The following is a 24,351-nucleotide window of genomic DNA, read 5'->3' as shown; positions in this document are numbered from 1 at the left end:
TGTGGAGCATTTTAGAAGAAGTTGGTGGGGGTAAAATGCCATGTCGAATAATTGTTTTGATTGGAAATGATTATTTTAATGACAAGAAGTATTCAGGTCCGATAGTTCTGGGTGATTATGTTGAAAAGGGATCAGTTTGAAGTCATAAAACCTCGAAATCTTCCATAAATTGGTGCGGCAAAGCATAAAGTTGGGGGATCAAAACCCCTGGCTCACTTGAGTACACTTAAGGAGAACTATGAAGGGGTGAAGTATGTGCTGGAGAAAATTGGTTATGATCAGCGTAAGTGGTTTATTTGTGTTGACCTGAAGATGGTGAACTTTTTGTTGGGACAACAGTCTGGCTTCACCAAGTACCCATGTTTTCTGTGCATGTGGGATAGTAGGGACCGTGCTCAGCATTACACGAAGAAGGACTGGCCTGTGTGGGAGGAATTGGTGCCTTGCAGAAAAAGGAACGTCATCAACGACTCTCTGGTGGACAGAGACAGAATACTCTTCCCACCGCTGCACATCAAGCGCGGCTTAATCAAGCAGTTCACCAAGGCTCTGGACAAGGATGGTGACTGCTTCACTTACTTGTGCCAGGCTTTTCCAGGATTGACCATGGAGAAGTTGAAAGCTGGCATCTTTGACGGACCTCAGATCCGTCAGCTCATCAGAGATCCAGAGTTCAGAAACTCAATTAACGAAGTGGAACTGGAAGCGTGGAAGGCATTTGTTCTGGTAGTGAAGAACTTTCTTGGCAGCAATAAGGCCAGAAACTATGCAGAACTTGTCAACAACATGCTGACTGCTTTCAGAAACCTGGGCTGCAACATGAGCATCAAGATGCACTACCTATTTTCAAAATAAAAAAATTCCTTCCAGTAGCACCTTAAAGACCAACACTTAAAGCACCTTAAAGACCAACACTTAAAGTGTTGGTCTTTAAGGTGCTACTGGAAGGAATTTTTTTATTTTGACTATGGCAGACCAACACGGGTACCTATCTGTACCTATTTTCACATATGGAGCGGTTTCCTGAGAACCTGGGTTCAATGAGTTGCAAGCAGAGGGAGAGATTCCATCAGGACATGAAAGAGATGGAGACCAGGTATTAGGGTCACTGGGACGCAGTCATGATGGCTGACTACTGTTGGACTCTGAAGAGAGACCTCCCTGCCGCTGAGCATTCCAGGAGTTCCAAGAAACTGAAGTTCAAGCCCTGAAGTTTGAAAAATGGTGAAGCAACATGCAATTTACGTGTACTTACCTTTATCAATGCCCACCATTCAGTTTACAGTAATCGATGTTTCTATCAGGTAATCAATATATATTGTTGGGAAAACATTTTTTTCTCTTAAAAACATATTTAGGATGATATGTGTTGTCAAAAATCAGCTGATAATGCCACAAAAATGTAATCGATTTTGTCACAAGATCTGATTTTTTTCAAATCAACATAGCACAAAAACCTGACCTGATGGAGAGAAACAGATGCCATTTCCTGATTCAGCAGTGCAAAAATACCCTAAATCAGTTGTAGAAATCTAGACAACATTCAAAAAGTAAAAAATTGTTGCCCAGTGTAATAACAACAGGGCATGCTGTAGTATTAAATAAACCAATAATCATTAATGACAATAAAATAATAAGCGGAATATTGATTCTTATTATTCATGGCTAATAACAGCAGCAATAAATATTAATCACTGTAAGTTCGGGGAGTATTTCTTTTTTATTATCAGTGACTAACAATAATAATAAGAGAGTATGAATATTAACCAACCAATTAATAATTAACTGTAAGATGGTAAGGAGAGTATTTCATTTTTATTATTTATGGCTAATAATAATTAAAAAGATGTTTTAGTATTAAATAAACCCATCAGCATTAATAGCAATAAAAAAGTCGTGCGGGTATTTAGTGTATAGTATTAATGACTACTACTACTAATAAAAATAATAACAGATCATGCTTTAGTATTACGCAACTGAACATCATCAATAACTATGAAATAACGGCGTGAGTATTTCTTTTCTTCATCAGTGCTACTAGAGTATGCTTTGATATTACTGGCCAAACATTAAAAAAAAAAACATGTCCCGGGGTTTAAGCCCCACCAGCGCGGCCAGGTGGAGGCGGCGGGGGCGGAGCTTTGCGCGCTGCGCTCGGCACCCGCCTCGCCCTTTCCCTCCTGCGTCCCGGGGCGATTGCGAAGCCCGGTTGCACCTGCGGCCACTCGCGGCTACGGCCAGGTGGGCGGCGCGGGGCGAAGCCTGCTGACCAAAGGAGGGCTGCCATTGGTCCCTCGCGCGCGCCCGCCCCCTCCCCGCCGGCTGGCCCCGCCCGGGCTCTGCTTTGCTCATGCCAGCGCAGCGCTGCTCCCTCGGCTCCCCTGTGCCGCATCGCCAAGCAGCCGCCGCCGTCGCCGCGATGCTCCGCCGGGCCAGCCGCTGAAGGATGAGCGCCGCTCCCTTCCTCCGCCTGCTGCTCCTGACGCCCCTCGCCTGGGGCCTCCTCAGTAAGCCCCCTCCCCCTCTGGGGGTCTCTCTCTCTCTCTGGGCCTCCCCCGCCTGCGGGCTTTCTCTCCTCCCGGTCGCTGTGCCCCCCCCCCTGCACCCATCCCCTCCTGGATTTTCTCTTCAGTCCTAATCTCCCCCACCATTACTTTTTCCCCTAGCCAGAATACCCCCCCAACCTTCCTCTTCGCCCCGCTTCACTTTGTCCTTCGCCCCCCTCCACACCCCTTGTTCTCCTTTAGATACGCCCCCCCACCCGTCCTTTCCTTAATTAACATTTCTCTTACTAGGGTTCAATCCCATTCCTCCCCGCATTTCCTTCATGACCCCCCCCCCCCGCTTTATTTTCCTAATGATTCTATTTCGAAGCTTTAATTCTGTCTGGCTGACCCCACCCTGCCCGAATAATTTCCTCTTAGTTATGTGCTGCCATTTATGCACTTTGTTGTTAGTGGGGGCTTGGGGGGGTATTCCACCGTTGGCAGTTCTTTCTGAGGTGGACTGGCTTATATTGGGGGCTGGGAGTTTAGCTGCAGGACTGGATAGCTCCTGCCAAAGTTATACAGTACAGTCGTACCTCTGGTTATGTACTTAATTTGTTCCGGAGGTCCATTCTTAACCTGAAGCTGTTCTTAACCTGAGGTATCGCTTTAGCTAATGGGGCCTCCTGCTGCCGCCACACGATTTCTGTTCTCATCCTGAAGCAAAGTTCTTAACCCGAGGTCCCATTTATAGGTTAGCAGAGTCTGTAACCTGAAGGGTATGTAACCCGAGGTACCACTGTACTGATATGTGGCCTCAAGGCTGTTTCCTTGGTGTTGTTTTTAACGTGAGTGCTCTTACTGTGCCTTACTTCTCGGTCGATGTGTCTTTGGCCTTGGAGCATAAGCTCCTGCTTAGTGGTGGATTTCACACCCTGCCCCCACCCCACCCGTCGGTGTTCACTAAAGGAGAAAGGCTTCATTCCTTCCCACTCTGATGGACGGAGCACCTAAAACCATGTGTCATCCAGTAAAGAAATAGATTCTGGAAAAGAGGACCACTTTTCTTGTTGTGCATAATGGGCAGGTAGCTTTATTGTTGTTGCTAATTTACCATTTAATCTTGGTATGGAATCAGACCCCTTTGTCTGTGTTGCAAATGCTGTAGCATAGCAGTCCTTGCTAATCTGGGGCACCTCCAGATGTTTTGCACCACAAACCAGCACAGTGGCGTAGCGTGGGTTGTCAGCACCCGGGGCAAGGCAAGTAATTTGCGCCCCCTAACCCGTGGATTTGCGCCCCCTAACCCGTGGATTTGCGCCCCCTAACCCTAACCCCCAGATGTTGCGCCCGGTGCGGCCGGCCCCCCTGCACCCCCCACGCTACACCACTGAACCAGCATAAGCCTGATGGGAGTTGTGGTCCAACAGACCCGAAGAGCGCCAGACTGGCAAAGACACCACCTGCACACTCACCCTCCTGGCACCTGAGCTGGGTTTGCAACTTCTGACTCTCACAAATACAACCTTGGACACATCACATAAGTCACAAAGCTCCTTGATTGATTGATTGCCCGGATGCCCCGATAGCAGAGATGCTTCCTGCGTTCCCAGTAGTGTGTCAGGATTAGGGTTGCCCAACCTTTGGAAGATGCTGCATGCTGTTCACCTGCATGAGTTACTGATCCGCAGCAAAGGCTCCTGCAGAGAGACAGAGGGCAGCATCCACTAAGGGAGGCCCACTGTCACCACCATTGCACTGGTGTGGCAGAATCAGCCATTTAGACCCCTTGAAGAGACTTGGTGTGATGGGAAGGAGGTGTAGTCAGAGCAGCAAATCGGCCAGGGTTGTAGTCTGCATCTTCTTTAGTGGGTGACTGATTGTTCTTGACTGTGAAAATTTAATGAATTTCTTGCTCACTAGGTGGAAGTTGTTGTGTAAGAGATGCAATAAACTTTCCCCCTTCAGCTGTTTGGGTTTGTGGACTTTGTGAACTGTCTGCTACCTTTACGCGAGGAGCTGCCGCTCTCTTCAGATAGCAGCAACGCTCTTGACTTTCCTCAGTCAATGGATTGACACATCTTGACTTTTACCTGAAGTGGCTAGAAAGCATTATCTCAAGAGGGGCGGTAGGATGCTAGAATCTTGCAGCGGCCCTTCTCTGTAGTAGCAATTGTGGATGTACTTCTCAACTCTATGAGGCATTCAGGCCAGTCAGTCAGTCAGTCAGTTTTATTGCACATAGCCAAAGGCTGCCGCAATGTACACAGAATCATTCAACAATTAAAAGAAAATATACTGGATTGATACAAAAAACATTTATATTATGAAGACATTACCTACTCTAAACAGAGCTATAAAAGTACCTTAATATACAAGTTAAGACATTAAAAAATAAAAATTATAAGCTAAAGGTATCACATGGCCACTAACAGATTAAAAAATAATGTTAATACAATGTGCAATTATATTCAGAGTTTGGTGATAAAGATAGAATATAGCTTGATGTAGATAGGGTCAAATAAATTCATCTCCTTTACAGTTGGGGGCTACCCTGGCTATATAATTTGCTCTAATTTTCCTAGCGGCAATTGCAAAGAGTGCTACACGCCAGGTCACATACATATCTGTGTCTGCGAGGAGATATAAAATCATGTCAGAGGGGTTCTGGCCAGGGGACCTTGTCCTTATAGGTGCGAAAAATCATTCTCTTGCTTCATTATATAAGGGGCAGCGCAAGATATAATGCATAAGGTCCTCTACTTCAGGGCATCCCCTAAATTGTGGGTGTATTCAGTGAGGCATTCAGGCAGTGAATGTGGAAGACAGTTTAGAGCAAATGTTTTAGGTGTCCTCTTGGGTGTTTGGCCTTCACAATAATTCTGAGGCCATCTTTGCATCATTGAAGCCCGTAATTTTGAACAAAGCTGTTGCTGCCCTGGCAAAGTGCAAAATTAAGGAGAGCTGCTGTGCTAAAATGTGGGATTGCTCTCTTGCAACTCTGGCCCCGGTCACACCATACAGTCAAGGCATCTAAAGCAGTGTGGAGTAGTGGTTAGACCGCTGGACTGTGACTCAACCATGAAGCTCAGTGGGTGACCTTGGGCCAGTCACTTCCTCTCAGCTGCACCCACCTCGCAGGGTTCTTGCAGGGATTAAATGAGGAGGGGGTGAGCCATGTACACCAACCTGAGCTCCTTGGTGGAATGAGTATGTGTGTGTAATAAATAATAAATAAAGAGTCATGGCTTCCTGCAAAGAATTATTGGAAGTGTAGTTTAAGGGTGCTGCAAATTGTTATATCACAATATTCCCCTCCCTGAACTACAATTCTTAAAGTGATTTAGCAATCCATCCCTCTTCCCATAGTCACTGCTGGCTGGCACCATAAGGGAAATGGGGGGCATTGTCCCCACTTTGCTATTTTAAACACGCTTTGCAAGCAGGAATTAAATTGCTTTAACTGACAGTTTGGCAAAATGTGAGGGGGGGGGGAATCATTGACTTGTTGGCATGTATCCAGGGCTGCCTATCCTCTACGCAAAGAATTATGTGCCAAGAGAAACTGAATTCTGTGATTGGCAAAAATTATGCAAATTTGGCTTGTTTTGCCTAATTTATTTGGCTTCTACTGACTGTCATGGGGAAGAGAGAGATGGGATAAGTCTCTCTCTCTCTCTCTCTCTCTCTCTCTCTCTCTCTCTCTCTCACACACACACACACACACACACACACAGCAGGTAGCCCTGCTCAGCTCCCCTCTTGCTCTTGAGGTTTTGCCAGGTACTTCCACATATTTTTCATTGTTATATTTGCTGGTGATGAGGGACAGGACCTTTCCTCTTTATTTGTCTTTTAAAAGTGAAAGCTGAAAATGCAATTAAAAAACAAGCAAGCAAGCAATTGGTGGGATTGTTTGGGCTTCAAACCACCAATTAAGAGCCAGATTGTGGCCAGGTGCTATATGGGAATTGACTAATTAAAGGGTCCTTAGAATCCCAATAGTTGGAAGGCACCCAGAGGGTCCAACTCTTCAATGCAGGAGCGGGGGAAAGTGGAGCCCCAGCTGAACAGGGCTGCGCAGATGTCCACTGAGACCTCAGCTGTGGGGGCTTGTCATTGTGGAAACGCTCTGGAGAATTTAGCCCCAAGTTAAGCATTGTGCAGATTTGCTCTTCTAATTCCAGATTCCAAGCAAAAATAGTCTCAGGAGTCACTCAGATTCAGGGGAGCAAAATGCATGCAGAGCTGGTCATATCTTGATGACACTTTGCCAGCCCTAAATCAGTTTTGAAAATGACGAGTTATTAACATAATTATTCTTGGGCAGCTAAATAGGTATAGCCTTCCTTAGCTTGAAGGCGTTTGGCTGAGCATATCTGGGACGCATCTATTCTCCACCCACTCCTATTCCATTGCACAGTAGTTGATAAGACCGTAGCTTAATAGCTCAGTTTTACGCCTGTGTCCATGTACTAAATCACACATTCAGAATAAGAGTCTTTAATGGCCTGAACCACTTAAGAAGAGCAATTGTGTTCGTTCCTTTTTTTTTAAAAGAGTCCATACTTACAGAAAGCTAGTTCATCAGGGAAATATATTTCTTCCCCACTCCTTTATGTGGTATTTCTACATGCAGGAAGTGCATGTTGGTGCAGTGTAAAGTGATAATTTAGAAAGGACCCTCCTGTTTACATTTTATTGAGGGAAACTTTGCAAATACTAATCAGTAATGCATGCATTATTTTAGGTATGCTCATAAGGGGCCATTTGAATGGTGTCCATATGCAGGTCACAATTTGAAACCTGAGCTGGTTTGAAACCATTTTGCCTATTAGTATCTTATCTCCTGTGAAGGACACTCTGGTAACCATGATTTGGGTAAAGGAGTTGAGATATTAGTTTTAACATCACAACTGATGACATGCCTTACTGGTTTGTTTATTTTTAGTACATTTGCTTTTCATATGTGTTTTGATACATTTATTCCCAGTCCCCCGTCCCGTCCCGTCCCCCAAGATTCTCAGGGCACAGTGCGTGGTTTTTCATCTTCTCTCAATCTCGATTTTATATTCTCAGCAACCCTGCATGGTAGTTTATGCTGACAGAGGGTGATTGGCCCAGTTTCAGCCAGTGAGTTTCATGGCTGACTGGGAGGGTTGAACTTGGCTTTCTCCTGGGCCATGTTATTGTTGTTGTTGTTGTTTCGTCGTTTAGTCGTGCCCGACTCTTTGTGACCCCATGAACCAGAGCACGCCAGGCACTCCTGTCTTCCACTGCCTCCCGCAGTTGGGTCAAACTCATGTTTGTAACTTCAACAACACTATCCAACCATCTCGTCCTCTGTCATCCCCTTCTCCTTGTGCCCTCCATCTCTCCCAACATCAGGGTCTTTTCCAGGGAGTCTTCTCTTCTCGTGAGGTGGCCAAAGTCTTGGAGCCTCAGCTTCATGATCTTTCCTTCCAGTGAGCACTCAGGGCTGATTTCCTTAAGAATGGATAGGTTTGATCTTCTTGCAGTCCATGGGACTCTCAAGAGTCTCCTCCAGCACCAGAATCCAAAAGCATCTCCTGGGCCATAGATGGGAAGTTTCCAGATGTTGCTGGACCCCCCAGAAGCCAAGATGGCCAATGGTCAGAGATGATGAGAGTTCCCCATCCCTGTCCTAGGTGGTCTGTCTATCCAGGCACTGCAGTTGTCTTCTGTCAGTTCCCCTGCCAGCACTGCTTCCCTTGCAGCTGCATTAGTGCCGCATTGGACGGCGCAACAAAGGTTGTGTGCCTGGAGGTGGTGTTGTCAGTATTTTGGGTCTGTGCTGCAGGCATCTGCTTAGAGGGGTGTGGTGGTGGTGTGGGGAAAGTCTGTTTGCTGTCCATTCCTGAGTGGCACAGCCCATTGAGTCGAGGTGGCATGGCTGCAGGCAAGGGTGGCACCGAGTGCAGCTGTAGCAGATAGAATGCTTCTGAACCTTCTGAATGGCTATAGTGATGCACAGTCCTGTCAGGATCAGCTCCCAGGATACTCCCCCTTGCAGGGAGGACCAACGTAGTCCAAAACATCAGGAGGTCACCAGGCTGACATATGGTGACGCTGTGCAAATGAGCACCTAGAACAGTGGTTCTCAATCTGTGGGTCCCAAGATGTTTTTGGACTACAACGCCCATCATCCCTGAGCTCTGGCCTTGCTAGCTGGGGGTGATGGGAGTTGTAGTTCAAAAACATCTGGGGACCCACAGGTTGAGAAAGGCTGCTCTAGGCCATGAGTAGGCAACCTAAGGCCCAAGGGCCGGATCCGGCCCAATCACCTTCTAAATCCGGCCTGCAAACAGTCTGGGAATCAGCGTGTTTTGACATGAGTAGAATTTGTCCTTTTATTTAAAATGCATCTCTGGGTTATTTGTGGGGCATAGGAATTTGTTCATCCCCCCCAGCAAAAATATAGTCTGGCCCCCCACGAGGTCTGAAGGACCGGGCCCCTGCTGAAAAAGTTTGCTGACCCCTGACCTAGAACTTCGGATAATATCAGAAGAAAGGGGGTTGGGGAGACCATTTCCCATAAACAGACTACCCTGTAATAATTTATTTCCCAACTGTATGATACGTTGCTTGATTGCGGTCTCCACTGGGTGGATAAGCTGCATGTTCCGTTTAGTTCTCAAAAGGGTGTTTTGATTTTTAGCACTCTTTGCTTGTTTCCTGATCTTCCAGCTAGCATCCTCTCGGGTCTGATCAGGAAGCAAACGAGATTTATGAAGCTGAGGTCTTGTGGGCAGACTGAATGGGCTGTTTCAGGGATGTAGCACAGCAGCAGAGTCCCAGGTTCGCTCCCTGGCGTGATCCTTCTATGCTGAGGAAAGATCGTTGTCGAAGGCCCACAGAGAACCACTGCCAGTTCATATGGGCAGAACTGAACTAGGTGGGCTAGTGGTTGGACACCATATAAGGTAAATTCATACATTTCCAGTGAGAAGAGGGTTAGGGCCCAGCAGTTCACAAATTTTGATCCTGGTGAACATCCACTAGCATTTTACTGCAGCTTTCTCCTAATAAACACATTTTTGTATGCAGTGCTGACAAATATACACATCTTTGCAAGCCGTTTCCTGTAAAATAATGCATTTCTGAATGTTCTTTTCACCAGTGTATCCATTTTTAGGTACGTCATCTTAGCATGTTTGCACCCTTTTTTTTGTTTGGAGGACATCACTGCAACATTCAGAGAAATGCGATTTTCAATGTATTATTATGACTCTGAGTGTTTAAAGCCCTTTGCGTAAAACCTAGATATACATATACCTGTACACATATGTATACCGGTATATATACATATATGTTTAATCAAGCTGCTGCTTTGATGGTACTGGCCTAGATAATTTAGAGTCCTCCCTGTGAATAAGGAAACAGGGGCAGATGTTTCTGTACGCTTATCTGGATTTGAACATTGCGGGTTGCCAAACCTGCTTTTCCTGAAGCATTTCACAGGAGGCCAAAGGTTTGCAGCCAGAGAAATGCGTCCTGGGCTTGCATGTGAGTGACACGATTTGAGGACAAGGAACATGTGTTGTTATTATTGTTAATGGCTGTGGTTCAAGTGCTGCCTCTTTGCTTGGCCCCGGCCTGCAGTATCCTGATCACTGGCTCAGGGTGATGGGAAGGGGCCAAGACCTTGCAGAAACAAAATTTCTGTGCTAAGTCCATTGAGGGGCCAATGGGAGAGGAGTCAGAAGTGGAGTGGAGGCTTCGTGCTCCCCAGCTGAGCTGCCCCATCCCGCTCCTACTTGTGTGCAAGCAGGAGCAGGGTGGGGATCTCTCAGCTGGGAAGCACCAAGCCTCCACTTCTGAGAGATCTCCATCCACTCTTGCTTGCACGCAAGTAGGAACAGGATCGGGGAGCTCAGCTGGGGAGCGCCTGGCTGCCCTCAGGCAGTGCAGGGGCTCTCAGATGCGGCTTCCAAGCTGCCTCCACCTTCCCCAACCCCAGCAACTATTCATCCTGGCTGCCTTCATGGGGTTGCAGGGGCTCTGATGCGGAGGTGGGGACTCTTTTAAGCTTCTCCCTTGAGGGGAGTGCAGTCGCGAACCCCTCAGCGGGAGGTGTGACGGAGCCTGTACTTCCCCAGCTGAGCAGCCCCAATCCAACTCCTGTTCCCGTGCAAGCAGCAACATTGCCTAACAGAACAGCCCAATCCCACTCCTACTTGCCTGCAAGTAGGAGCAGACCAGTATAAAGTAAGCAGCACATAAGCAGCACACAAAACGCTACCAAACCATTCTATGTTATAAATCTTATATTAATAATCCAAAAATTGAGAGAGCTACTGTATTTTTCGTCCCATAGGACGCTCCGTCCCATAGGACGCACCTAGTTTTTTGGGGGGAAAATAAAGGAATTTTTCCCCCTTTATTTCCCCCCCAAAACCAGGTTGGGGAAGCTGAACCAGGTCGAGGAAAAGTGGGATGGCGGTGCTGCGCCTCCCTGCTGTCCCCCGAGCTTGTGGGGCTGGCCGATGTCTGCCGAGCGCGCGGGGCGCTCTGCTTCAGGGTGCCCTGCGCGCCGGGCGGCAGGCTGCTATCCGCAGCGTGGGGAGCCCTGCGTGGAACTCCTGCAGGACTCCCCACACTGCGGGTGTCTGTCCGGCGCAAGGGGCGCTCTGCTTCAGGGCACCCCTCGTGCCGGGTGGCAGGCTGCTATCCGCAGCGTGGGGAGCCCTGCGGGGAACTCCCGCAGGGCTGCCTAGGCTGCGGATGTGTTCCCGAAGCGCCGGGCGCTCTGCTTTCAGCGCGCCCGGCGCTCTGGGAAGCAGGCTGCTATCCGCAGCCTAGACAGCCCTGCGGAGCCTCCCGCAGGGCTGCCTGGGCTGCGGATATGTTCCCGAAGCGCCGGGCGCTCTGGGAAGCAGGCTGCTGTTTGCAGCCTAGACAGCCCTGCGGGATCTCCCACAGGGCTGCTTAGGCTGCGGGTGTCTTCCTGAAGCCTGGAGAGCAAGAGGGGTTGGTGCGCACCGACCCCTCTCACTCTCCAAGCTTCAGCGAAAGCCTGCATTCGCCCCATAGGACGCACCCAGATTTCCCCTTCATTTTTGGAGGGGAAAAAGTGCGTCCTATAGGGCGAAAAATACGGTATGTACAAGATCTACTACAGAAGCCATTCAAATTGTGTCCAAAAGGAAGATTCAGTCTTTAAAGTTCCTTTAGCCAGGCTCCTGTAGATATCAACAAAGGTAAGTTTGATCCAACGAAGTGTCGGCAATGTGTGGCACTCACAATGGAAGTTATACTCAGAACAGAGCATGTTTGGCTTCCGAAAAATGTTCCAAAACTGGAACACTCATTTCCGGGTTTGAAGTGTTCAGGTTCCAAGTAGTTTGAGAACTAAGCTGTTCAAAAACCGAGGTACCACTAAATTGCTCCACTTTCTCTCCACATGGATGCGCCAACCTCCCCTTCTAAACTAAAATCTCAGTATTCAGGTTAAATTGTCATGTTGGCAGTTTGTGATACATAAGTGGGTTTTGAGTTGCAGCTTGGGCACTCTCTCTCTCTAAAAAGCTCGCCATCACTGCCCTAGCTAAAAAGCCCCAAATGTTGTGACCTTTCCTCATAGGGGAGTTGTTGCAGCTTCTTAATCATTCTGGTGTCTCTTTTCTTCCTGGACTTTAGCTTTTCAGTCCTTGCTCTGACATCAGGTAAGCAGGGGGAAAGTAGCATGGCTTTTTCAGTGTTGGCACCACGGTTGTGGAACTTGTTCTTGGAGATCTTCCAAGCTCTCTCCCTCTTTCCACCTTCAGCTGGATGATGAAGTCTTTCATTTTAAAGCCAAGCTAGCTTTAAATAAGTGACCTGCTGCATTTGTTGTTCCTTCAATGACGTTTTGCATTCTGCTGTATCATTGTGTTTTAATGGATGTTTGGTTTTATTGATTTTGTTATATTTAAAAAACTGGGTTCGTTTTGGATAGGACAATGGGCCTGCAATATTAAAGTGAAATGAAATGGATCTTTTAAGTGGAGGTGCTATAGGATTGAGCTGGGCATCTGCAGGCAAACAGGATTATGAGCCCATCAGCCCAGGTCTCTGGCCTGTCACTGTCTCTGTGTTTCAGCCAGCCATTTGGCACTGAGAATTTGAACCCAAGGCTTTCTGGCAGGCTCTGCTGTTGAGCTGTGGGGCTTTACCTTTCAGGTGTGCCAGATCCTCATTTTCCTCCTCCAGACTTTTTTTCCTGTTAACTGAATGCAAAATTTTGGGGGCAAGGATACGGACCAGTGAAGCGCCTTTAATCTAAACCTCTGCAGTGTGTTTGATTCTGCTACCCCTGGCAGTAGGAAGGAAGGAGGGGGGAAATCCTGAACCTATTATGAACCAGCATGGCCAGGGTGGGGGTGGCCAGGATTAAGAACGGGGAGAAATTCGGTTAAGTTCACATTGAAAGGTGAACCTACCTAAATCACACATTCTGAGATGATATGAGAATGAAACGAAGTTCACCCTTCTCCAATTTTTGCACTGCTGTTCTGCAGCCAAGTAACATGAAAAAAATTGTGTATAGCAAAATCTCAATAAAATGCATATTTTATTGTAAATATCATGTACAAATGCATTGTTTTAGAGGAAGTTTTTTTTTTACAAATGTGTGCATTAGTGAGATAAATTTGCACTAAAATGCTAATAGATTTTCATGAGCACTTTAAAAATAAATAAATCACAAACTATGTAACTTTTACGTTGTAAACCAGAGCTTTCCAAACTTTTCATGTTGGTTACAATACTTTTGTAGACATGCACCATATTGTTACACAGTAATTCAGTTTTACTAGCAAACCGGAGGTTAAACTAATCCCTTTTCAGCCACGGAAGGAGCGCATGGAGTGTTCGCACGACACAACTACACACTGCAGCTGGCACAATAGAGAATTGAACTTTAAATTGGAAAAATGAGAACCCGGGGGAAACTGAAATCTGAAGCATCTCCCAACCCTAGTCAGGATAGCCTAGCTCAGGCCTCCCCAACCTGCGGCCCTCCAGGTGTTTTGGCCTACAACTCCCATGATCCCTAGCTAACAGGACCAGTGGTCTGGGATGATGGGAACTGTATTCCAAAACATCTGGAGGGCCGAAGGTTGGGGATGCCAGGCCTAGCCCAACCTCCATCAACCTGGTACCTTCTGCATGTTTTGGACTACAACTCCCAAAGGCCTCAGCCAGAGTGGTTGTATGATGCTGTGCCTGATGGGAATTGTAGTCTAAAACAGCTGGAAGGCACCAGGTTGGTGAAAGCTGGATGGCCTAGTTAGTGCCTCTTAAAATATCTGTTCCCCCTTCCCCCGTGCAGCTGCCTCATTTGATTAGGTGAGCTGATTTGACATGGTGGTTGAGAGCATGAGCAGTGAGTGGGAAGTCGTGGGCTACAAACTCAGTTTACTAGCACAGGAGGTGTCCCTAGATGATTGTGAGTTGGGGCTCTAACCTTCTCCCCCCCCAACCCTAACATATTACAATCTTCATTTGTAATATGGTGATAATCATGCTGATCTACCCTACCGGGGACTGGTTGAGACTGATTTAAGTAAATATTTATATCCCATCTTCGTAGTGCTTACACCCCACTTGAGGCTTCAAACAATAAGATTCTCTATAGCAGCCTTTCTCAACCCTAGGTCCCCAGCTGTTGTTGGAATACAGTTCCCATCATCCCTGACCACTGGTCTTGCTAGCTAGGGATGATAGAAGTTGTAGTCCAACAATATCTGGGGACCCAAGGTCAACAACATCTGGGAACCAGTCAGTATGGATGGACTATTGGCATAGGTCTCTGCTGTTCCTGTGTCATATATTTGACAAACCATGAGCACCTTCTGTAGGTCATGCTCCCCTAAATTCTCTTCTTTTTCCTTCCCACTTCCATTGAGGTACAGTATTGGGAAATCTATTTGGGATGGAGGAGCAACTGCTTATAGCTGCCTGGGTGTTGGAACTCCCCAGCCTTTTGAAAACTTGTCAAGTACCTCCATGTGTGGTGGTGGTGATTTTGACATTTTTGTAGCCATCCAAGGTGAAACACTGATAAGGCTGTTGAAAATTTAACACTCCCTGTTGCTAAAAACCAAGAGCAAGCAGAAACCCCTTATTTTGCAGGGAAGGTCTTCATCCCCAGTAGCTCTCTGCAGATTGCCCTGTTCTGACAAATTTGTGCTTGGGGAGCCCAAGGGCCTTCTGCGTCCGAGATTCTCTTCTTCTTACCCCCAAATAAGCACCACCTTAATAGCGCCTGGTGATGGCTGGCTCTGCTTGAATAATCCCTTAAGCTGCCCTTAAGGAGCTGCCTTTCCTGGAAGTACTCCCAAGGGGCTGCTTCGAAAACCCAGTTTCTAATCTGGAGCTAGAGCTGTAAGCACTCTGCATCCTGGACATCTGTGCTTCAAGGGCAGGCCTGTAATCCCAGGGGGCGGGGAAGGGGGGAGCTTTTGGGAATGGGTGGTGATATGACCCATTTGAGCAGAAGCATCTTCAAATGCTTGGTATCTGGAGGAGAAGAGGTTTTTTTTTTCTTGAGGGGCTGGGGTGCAAATTCATTCCTCCTAAGAACTTTCCTTTTAAGGGGCAATCAATGTATTTTTATTTTTAAGGCATGTGCCGTTCTTCAACAGTGTTCCCCTAATAATAAAGTTTTAAAATAAAGGCATGGTCTCTCTGGTTCAGGGGATCTCAAACCCCTTGGAGCTGAGGGAAATTGCCCTCACTTCTTTTGACTTGCTTTAGAAATGCCTCCATTCAAAATGTTTCAGAAACTTTTCATTCTTAGCTTTGCTGCATTAAATGTGCATTCTGTAGTTGACCTTCTTTGTAGTGTTTTATTTTGAAATATTTTAAATAATATTTTAATTGCCCCTTAATTATGTTGCTTTGAATGTATACTTTATGGTTGACTTTCTTCACTAATGTTTTTTCCTGGATTCTTTTACTTGATGCTCCAATTCGTTGGAAACAGAATCCTGCTCTCACACTGGCCAACCAAATGCTTCCAGTTGCTGGAAGCCATAGGAAGAGAGAGTGTTGCTTTTGTGCTCAAATCCTGCTTGCAGGCTTCAGAGGCGTAGCTAGCGGGGAGCAGGGGGCATTGTGCACCACACTGCAGGGGTTGACACTTACCACGCATGAGCCACGTGTCTCTCCTGGGTGTGACATGGTTGCTCGGGCACCTGCAGGCTCCGTGCTGCCCAAAACGGCAGTGTGGGGCTTGCATCCAGGCTAGATGGGACATTGGCCTCATCCAGCAGTGTTCTTCTTATGTCTCCACCCCCATCGTTCAGCCCGGATACTGAGATCCAGCACTGAGGGCCTTCTGGCAGTTCCCTCATTGCAAGAAGTGAGGTTACAGGGAACCAGACAGAGGGCCTTCTCGGTGGTGGCGCCCACCCTGTGGAATGCCCTCCCTTCAGATGTGAAGGAGATAAGCAGCTATCCTATCTTTAAAAGACATCTGAAGGCAGCCCTGTTTAGGGAAGTTTTTAATATTTAATGCTGTATTGTTTTTAACACTTGATTAGGAGCCGCCCAGAGTGGCTGGGGAGACTCAGCCAGATGGGTGGGGTATAAATATTATTATTATTATTATTATCCTTCTTCACCCATTGTATTTTGTATCATACCCTCCCTTTCAAAGAGCTCAGGGTTGTAAACATGAGAGTTATCCTACTTGATCCTTGTAACAACCATGTAAGGCAAGGGTCCCCAAACTAAGGCCTGCGGGTTGGATAAGGCCCAAGGGACTTTTTTATCTGGCCTGCGGTGACCCCCGCCACCCGCTGTTACCGGCACTGTGCAGCTTCCCACTTCCGGGTCGGAGCACCAGAAATAGCTTGTGTGCATGCGCAAACGTTATTTCCGGTGCACATCCGGGTCAGAGGAGGCCCGTGCACATGCACACAAGCTATTTCTGGTGCTCCTCCGAACCGGAAGTGTGCTGGAAATAGCGTGTGCGCATGTGTATGGGCATATGCTCCCCTAGCCTCTGTCCCACCGCACGATCAGCGCTAGAGATACTGGCCTGAGGTGCAGTAAGTTTGCTGACCCCTGATGTAAGGCATGTGACAACCATGTAAGGTGGGGAGTTTAATGGAATAGCCATAGCTCAGTGGGTAGAGGGGGTCCCAGGCTCAGTCCCCAATGTCCTCTCCGTGCAGGGCTCTCAGGAACACAGGACAGCCGCTGCCCATCGGGGCGAAGGAAGTTTAATCGGCACCCGGTGTGGGGTGTCGGGGGTGGGGCAAACCGCCCGGCGGCACATGTGTGTGTGCTGTACATACGGCGCACAGGCAGCGCCACTATGGGTGGGATCCTCTGCTTGCAGCTGCAGCTCTGAGAGCTGGAGCTGCAAAGCTGCACGCAACCAATAGCTAGTGGGTAATAATAATAATAATAATAATAATAATAATAATAATAATAATAATAATTTTTATTTATACCCTGCCCTCCCCGGCCAGAGCCGGGCTCAGGGCGGCTAACACCAATAAAATTACAATAAAAACTTAATAGAAAATAAATAAATAAAGCAATTTAAAATACAGGTTAAAATGCAATTTAAAATGCAGCCTCATTTCAAAGTAGCCGATAAATCAAGACCATAAGGGGAGGGAAACATAAGGGTCAGACCGAGCCCAAACCAAAGGCCAGACGGAACAGCTCTGTCTTGCAGGCCCTGCGGAAAGATGTCAAGTCCCGCAGGGCCCTGGTCTCTTGTGACAGAGCATTCCACCAAGTTGGGGCCAGTACTGAGAAGGCCCTGGCCCTAGTTGAGACCAATCTAACCACCTTGTGACTTGGGACCTCCAAGGTGTTGTCATTTGAGGACCTTAAGGCTTGCCTTGCGCACCGCTGTGCAGCTCCCCCCGGCTCGCTGTAGGCTTGGGAGTCGTGGGCGGGGGGGGGGCAGAATGTCTCCCCCGTCAGGATGGCACCCAGAGCGTGCCACACCTACCGCACTCACCGTGCTCCGCCTCTGCTGCCCGTCAGTGTAGACAACACTGAGCTAGCCTCACTTAGGATGAGGCAGCTTCTTACATCCTATGGCGATGGTGGTGTTAGCTTTGATACTAACAGCAAAAAAGATGATTTCAGTCATCAAGCTTTTGAAGCGACCTTTGGAAAACCTCAAGGTTTTGCCTTCCAGCCTTGCAAATGAGCCCACAACAGTACTAGCCTGCAAACTTCCTAATTCTGAGCTAGGTAAACCATTGGTCTGACTCGCTCTTGGCCTTGCATATTCGTTTTCCTTTCCCCACAAGTAATGAGTGCAGACTTTAACCCAGGCTCCTTGCTAGACCCAGTGGCGCAGTGCTGGTTGCCGGTGCCTGGGGTGGGCATGCGCTTGCAGACTGGGTGAAGTGCATGTGCAGGGCAGGTGCCAGCCAAGCCCTCACGCCTGATGCCACTGGAGCAACCCCACCCCTGCTGGAACAAAGTGGGGCTGCACTGAGCTGCTCGCATGCACAGGGTGGAGCCCAGATAGCCGATGCAGACTTTGGTGGGTGGAGAGGAGCTGCACTGGGGGGCTGCACTGGGGGCACCTGCATAGGGGTGCCTGGTTCGTGCGCCCTCAAAAATTGTGCATCTGGGGCCACAGCCTCCTGGCGGCGGCACCACCCCATGTTACGCTCCTGGTTAGACCACACCACCTGTCTCCCACTCATCCTTATTCCTGTTGTGCTTCTGACACCTGTGCCACGATAAACTCTTCTGAGACAAGTCAAATGGAAGCTGGCTCTAGGTCTCTCTCTCTTTCTTAAAACCTTCTCTTCTGCTGCTCCTTCCTCTCTGCCTGTCCTCTCCCCTGCTCTTTCTCCAGCCTCTGGGATTGCCTCGTAGAGCATCTATCTGTCTTGCAAGCAGAAGAGGATCCTGGCTTTTGCAAGAGCACCTGCCAGAGGGAGGCACAGGTGGGTGGAGTTGGGTAGCAGGAGCATCTGTTGTGGGGAGGGAGGCGGGCTGGATGGCCTGGCATGGGAGGAGAAGGCTGGTTTAGGTCTCTTGCTGGCACCCCATGTGGCGGTGGGAACCAGGGTTTATGGCTGCATGAATCATGCAAGAACAGCTCATTGTGTGTGGAAGGCGAGCATCTGTAGCCTGGCTCCTGAGCTGCCTCTGAGCACCGTTTGCCTCCTGAAAGCATCTTCTGATTCTGCGTGGCTCATGCATCTTAGCTCAGCCTTTTCCCAGGCTGGTGCCCCAGGCTAGATATTTTGTTCTGCTACTCCCATCAGTCTCAGCCAGCAGAGGCTGGTGGGAGTTGTAGCCTGAAACAGTGTGGGGACGGGGAGGATGACAGGACACCAGGTTGGCGAAAGATGTTTTTGAGCCTTGGAGATCTGTGCTGTGCCAAAGGTGAAGGCACCTTTGTGAACCCACAATGTGTATGACTTTCAGTTTGAGGGCACTTGGTTTCATCTGTGAAGGGAAAACTGCCTGTCCTTTTTGCGTGTGTGGTGCAAGGGGTGGGGGTCCGGACTAAAAAATGGGTATATGAGCACTGACCCATCTGCTGGGCTAGATTTAATGATGACTAATTTTTTGTGCCTATTTAAATTTATATTCTCCGCTTCACCCTAAGGTCACTGGGGCAGGTTACAGCATTGGGTAAACGTAAAGGGACCCCTGACCATTAGGTCCAGTCGCGAATGACTCTGGGGTTGCGGTGCTCGTCTTGCTTTACTGGCCAAGGGAGCTGGCGTTTGTCTGCAGACAGCTTCCAGGTCATGTGGCCAGCATGACTAAGCTGCTTCTGGCGAACTAGAGCAGCGCACAGAAACACTGTTTACCTTCCCATCAGAGCGGTACCTATTTATCTAATTGTACTTTGACGTGCTTTTGAACTGCTAAGTTGGCAGGAACAGGGACCGAACAATGGGAGCTCACCCCGTTGCGGGGATTCGAACCACCGACCTTCTGATCGGCAGGACCTAGGCTCTGTGGTTTAACCCACAGTGCCACCCGCGTCCCACACAGCATTGGTTTTCTCTTGTGCCTATTTACTACATGCAGCATTGGGTACCATATGTAATAAATAGGCACAAGAGTAAACCAGTTGTTTTTTTAAAAAAACCAAAACCCCTGGAATCTGTTTTAAGTCAGACAATCATAGAACTGGGCAGCAGTCGTATTTTTTTACCTGATTTCTCAGCACCAGGGAGTAACTTTGCCAAACATTTCCATCTTGGACTCAGCCTTGAAACATACACTTTTACCATATGTTTGCATGGTGGTAGTGTTCTTGTTATAACCCACCTGGGTCAGCCTGCAGACCACCAGGAGGTCCCAACCCACTACATGGACCAGCAGTGGCTCTCTGGGGTTTCAGACAGGCGACATTCCCATTAGGGACCGAACCTGGGAGATTTTGCATGCAAAGCAGAGGCTCTGCAACTGGGCTGTGGCCCTATCCTGACTTCATGTAATCTGTAAGCTGACCTCATTACTATAAGACCCAACCTATTTTTCCCCTCTCCTTTAAAACATTGATTTTCCTTGTGCTGGCAGTACTTTATTTACAGGCTCCTCCTCACCCACTTAGGTGCAATCAGCTTACGTGTGACTTGGTGTATGCACAGCGCCAGAAAATAAATAATTCAAACCCAGAAAGGGAGGGAGAGATTGAGAGAGTCATTGTGGCTCACAAGGAGACTCTCCCTGGAGCCCGGAGAGGATGTTGGTGAGGGCAGAGGAAGCCCCGAAGAGACTGGAGGCAGAGCAGAACCTTTTTTAAAACTGTTCAGCCTTCCCATCTAACAGCTGATGTGGCGCAGCTGCAGCAGCAGAAGCAGCAGTCTCAAGGTTCCTGCCTGTCCTCCAGCCTTTTGCAGGACCCAGAGCTTCAATTCTAGTTACCTTTTTTTTGCTCTATAAGAGTCACTTTTTCCCTCCTAAAAAGTAAGGGGAAATGTGTGTGCGTCTTATGGAGCGAATGCAGGCTGCGCAGCTATCCAGAAGCCAGAACAGCAAGAGGGATTGCTGCTTTCTCTGCGCAGCGATCCCTCTTGCTGTTCTGGCTTCTGAGATTCAGAATATTTTTTTTCTTGTTTTCCTCCTCCAAAAACTAGGTGCGTCTTATAGAGCGAAAAATGCGGCATTTTGGACACGGTGGTTTTGGTATTGCTTGAAGAGAGAGTGGCAGAGAGGGTGTTTAGAGGGAGCTCCCCATTTTACACAATTTCAGTTATGCGCACAGGGGCCTGGAATGTAACCCCCACACAAGTAGGGATTCAATTTAGGGATTTCTTTTGACGAGGCACCATGGAGCGATTTTACAACACCATAAAAGCATACAGAGATTTATTTGCAACCCGCGTGTTTCCTGCCAAGGAGTTCTCCTTCCTCCCCATCTTACCCTTACAACGGCCCTTCAAGGTAGGCTAGGCCAAGGTCACCCAGCAATCTGCATGATTGGTGTGAGAATGTTCAGTACTGTACTGTCAGAAAGCTGCAATGGATCTCAAATCCCTCCCCCCCCCACTGCAACACTATATAGGAGGGGATTCCCTTGCTCTTAGGGAAACATCAGTACTTCAATTTTTATTTTTATTTTTTTGTGGGCTTGCTTTTCCTGGCAGGAAAGATGAAGGGGGGGGGTACAGTCCTGCCTTGTTCATTAAGAGGGAATCTGTGGAACGGCCTCCTCTTCTTGCCTGTTTTGGAGCATTAGAGTATAATCTGCTTCTAAATCTGCCTTGTGTGAATTTAGCTATAGGTGCCTTTTTCGGCTGAGGAAGAAAGAGATTTAGTGTTTATTCCCAGCTACTGTAAATCTCCAGCTTTAGGAGCACTACAGAGCTCATATTTTCCCCCTCCACCCCCCCCCCTTACGTGCTGCTGAACTGGATATAATATTTAAAGAGGAGAGATTAAGTTATTTAATTCAGAGGCTTGGCGGTGGTGGCAGGGAGTGGGGCTAATGTTTATGAGTTAATGGTACCAGGATCAGGGCTCGGTGTGTTACCTAATTTGTTTTTAATTACATGAACGTTGCTGGTTTGCTTGCTCTGAGTTTAAAATGTGTCAGAAAGGTGTGTGTTATTAAATGAAATTACTGCTAACAGTAATCATTGTGTTTCTGCCTGTATTGTGTAATGTGTAGCATTTGGTGCACAATTCAGTTTCCTATCAATGTTTCCCCCGCTCCCCTTCTTCTTCTTCTTTCTTTCTTTCTTTCTTTCTTTAGCACAGTGATCGCAAGTTGTCTGCCTAGGCTATGGGTTTGCTGTGCTGAGTGGATAAAATTAATTGCCATAGTGATAACATTCATTTTTAAAGTGTGTGGAGGATACTCCAGGCGGTCAGGCCATGATAGCAGCTGTACTTTTCTGTACTTTTTGTTATGGGCAAATAACAAAGCCAGAGCTATTCAGCATAGCTGAAATGAGTTTATAATCATAACCCCTTTGAATTAAAAAAACTAGTCATTGACCAAAGTGATACTTGAAGGACACTTACCTGACTACAACAGCTGTCTTTTCATAAACTGCTCTGTGTAGCTTGTTTTTTTCCAGTGGTACCTCAGGCTACATACGCTTCAGGTTATACCGATTCAGGTTACAGACTCTGCTAACCCAGAAATAGTACCTCGGGTTAAGAACTTTGCTTCAGGATGAGAACAGAAATTGTGTGGCTGCGGCGGGAGGCCCCATTAGCTAAAGTGGCTAAGAACAGTTTCAGGTTAAGAACGGACCACCAGAATGAATTAAGTTCTTAACCCGAGGTACCACTGTACAGTGAAGCTGTATATAAATGCAATGAAATATATAGAAAAATAAACTGCTGTCTTATTTGCCTGATGATGGTTATGGAAGCTCAGCCTTTCCCCCCCAGCCAACCTTAGGGTTGGACCTTCAGTCCAGTGGTTTCCAAAGCAGGTGGTCCCTCCCCCTGGGATCCTCTAGTGGGGCTCTAAGAAGCAAGCGGGTAGCAGGGAGCACTGGAGGTGCAAACGACTATCACACTGGCATCGCTGGATCAAGTTCATCAAGTATCGATCAAAGAAAATCATTTAAATTGGATTTTGAATAAACGTGCAATTAAAGGTTACTGGTTTCAAAACAAATTTTCAAAACAGTGTCGAAGCACAAAATGCTGTTTTCCAGAACAAATACATGTACAGACGCAACTGTTTTGAATTTGATTGTGCTGTGGATGCTGCAAACTGCTATTCTGAATTAAGCTTTTTATAGGGTAGCTGGCACTGAGAGAGAGTTTATGGAACTAGGGGTGGGAGGCGTAGGGGCCAAAACAGTTTGTGAACAATTGCTGGAGACCCTCTCCCACCTTGCATTTATATTTTAACTTTTTAAAGAATGTTTTACAACTCTCTTTTAAAAAAAGTTTTGTTATTGCTGTGCCTGCCACTCTGGGCTCCTTTGGAGAGGAAGGGCAGGATATAAACTGTAATAATAATAATAGTAATAACTCTTTTGCTGTGAGTTGTGGCTTCACTTCAGCGATGACCAGGCACCTGGGCTAGTGAAAAGGGTGCAGCTGCTTGCCTGTGGTGCATGGATTGCTTTGCTTATGCTGGCTGGCAGAGGGTGAAGGAGGAGAAAGGCTGCCTACAGAATTCATAGAATCATAGAATTCTAGGCTGGGAAGGAACCCCTGCGGTCATCTATCCCAACCTCCTGTAATGCAGAAATATTTTTGTCCAGCATGGGAACTCACATCCCTGAGATTAAGAGTCTCATGCTTTACCAGAGGCACCCAGTTGTGAGGGCGATTGGGGGTGGGTGATGTCAGGGTGTTGGGAGGAGCTGGGGATGGAGCCGGACACAGGGGACGGGCGACTTCAGTGGTCAATAGCTCCACCGCCACCGCCTGGTTCTGCCACTGGTGGGAGGCTGATTCCATCCTCCTCCTCCTTGTGGCAAGAGGAGGAGCCAGTCGCTGGAGCTGCGCCACGCTTGGTTCTGTACTCAACCTCCTCCATCATTGGGAGGGTGCCCCCCCCCAAAAAGCCACACCTTTCCTAGAGAAACTGGCATCTGAACCAAGTGCACCAGCTTGCGCCTGCAGTTGAGGGGACTGTGACCATGTGACATGCTCTTGCCTCGGTCCAGTATACCTGAAGGAGTATCCTCAGGTATCCTGGACTGAGGCCGTTTAAGGCTTTAAAGGTCAGCACCAACATTTTGAATTGTGCTTGGAAACGTACTGGGAGCCAATGTAGGTCTTTCAGGTCCGGTGTTATATGGTCTCGGCGGCCGCTCCCAGTCACCAGTCTAGCTGCCGCATTCTGGATTAGTTGTAGTTTCCGGGTCACCTTCAAAGGTAGCCCCACGTAGAACGCATTGCAGTAGCCCAAGTGAGAGATAACCAGAGCATGCACCACTCTTGTGAGACAGTCCGTGGGCAAGTAGGGTCTCAGCCTGCTTACCGGATGAGTCTGGTAGACAGCTGCTTCCTGAAGTGCTGCTGTACTAGTGCTGCTGTTGTGTTGTGCTTGTGTGGCTGGTGGCTGGAACAGCCATGCTGAAACTTCTGGGGAAACTGTGTCTCAGTGTTTTCAAATGAGTAATAAAATAAATGCACATGCAGTTGGTGGATGACAGGAGAGTGGGTGATTCAGCTGCTATGGGATCGCATAAGGAGGGGCTTCTGGATCAGGAAGGGCCATTGGTCTGTCCTGGGCGTGAGGGCGACTTCCTTCCTTCCGTGGCTGCAGGCAGATCTGACAGTCAGACAAAGATGCTTCCCAGGCTGTTATATGATGGGCTGCCAGCTCCATATTATTACAAGAGCGGGCGGCTAATGTGATAAAGGATCCTTAATGGGAGGCAGCAGGATTGCAATTAGTAACTTTCTCCCTGTCTCACTTCCCGTAATTGGA

The 24,351-nt window shown here is 47.8% G+C and overlaps 1 protein-coding gene across 1 annotated transcript in view; it reads left to right on the top strand.

The window, feature by feature from the left end:
• Positions 1-2,335: 2,335 nt before the first annotated feature.
• NPDC1 (neural proliferation, differentiation and control 1) overlaps positions 2,336-24,351 on the top strand; it is a 52,920-nt gene continuing 30,904 nt past the window's right edge. The window contains exon 1 of the mRNA XM_083486037.1: positions 2,336-2,507. Coding sequence (XP_083342163.1) covers positions 2,447-2,507 — 61 coding nt within the window. The 5' untranslated portion in view covers positions 2,336-2,446. The remainder of the gene's footprint in view (positions 2,508-24,351) is intronic.

The sequence above is a fragment of the Podarcis liolepis genome (assembly GCF_965112155.1).
Source record: "Podarcis liolepis genome assembly, chromosome: Z".
Classification (NCBI taxonomy): domain Eukaryota; kingdom Metazoa; phylum Chordata; class Lepidosauria; order Squamata; family Lacertidae; genus Podarcis; species Podarcis liolepis.
Note: the sequence above shows the minus strand (reverse complement) of the source record. Positions and strands in the feature narration are given on the sequence as shown.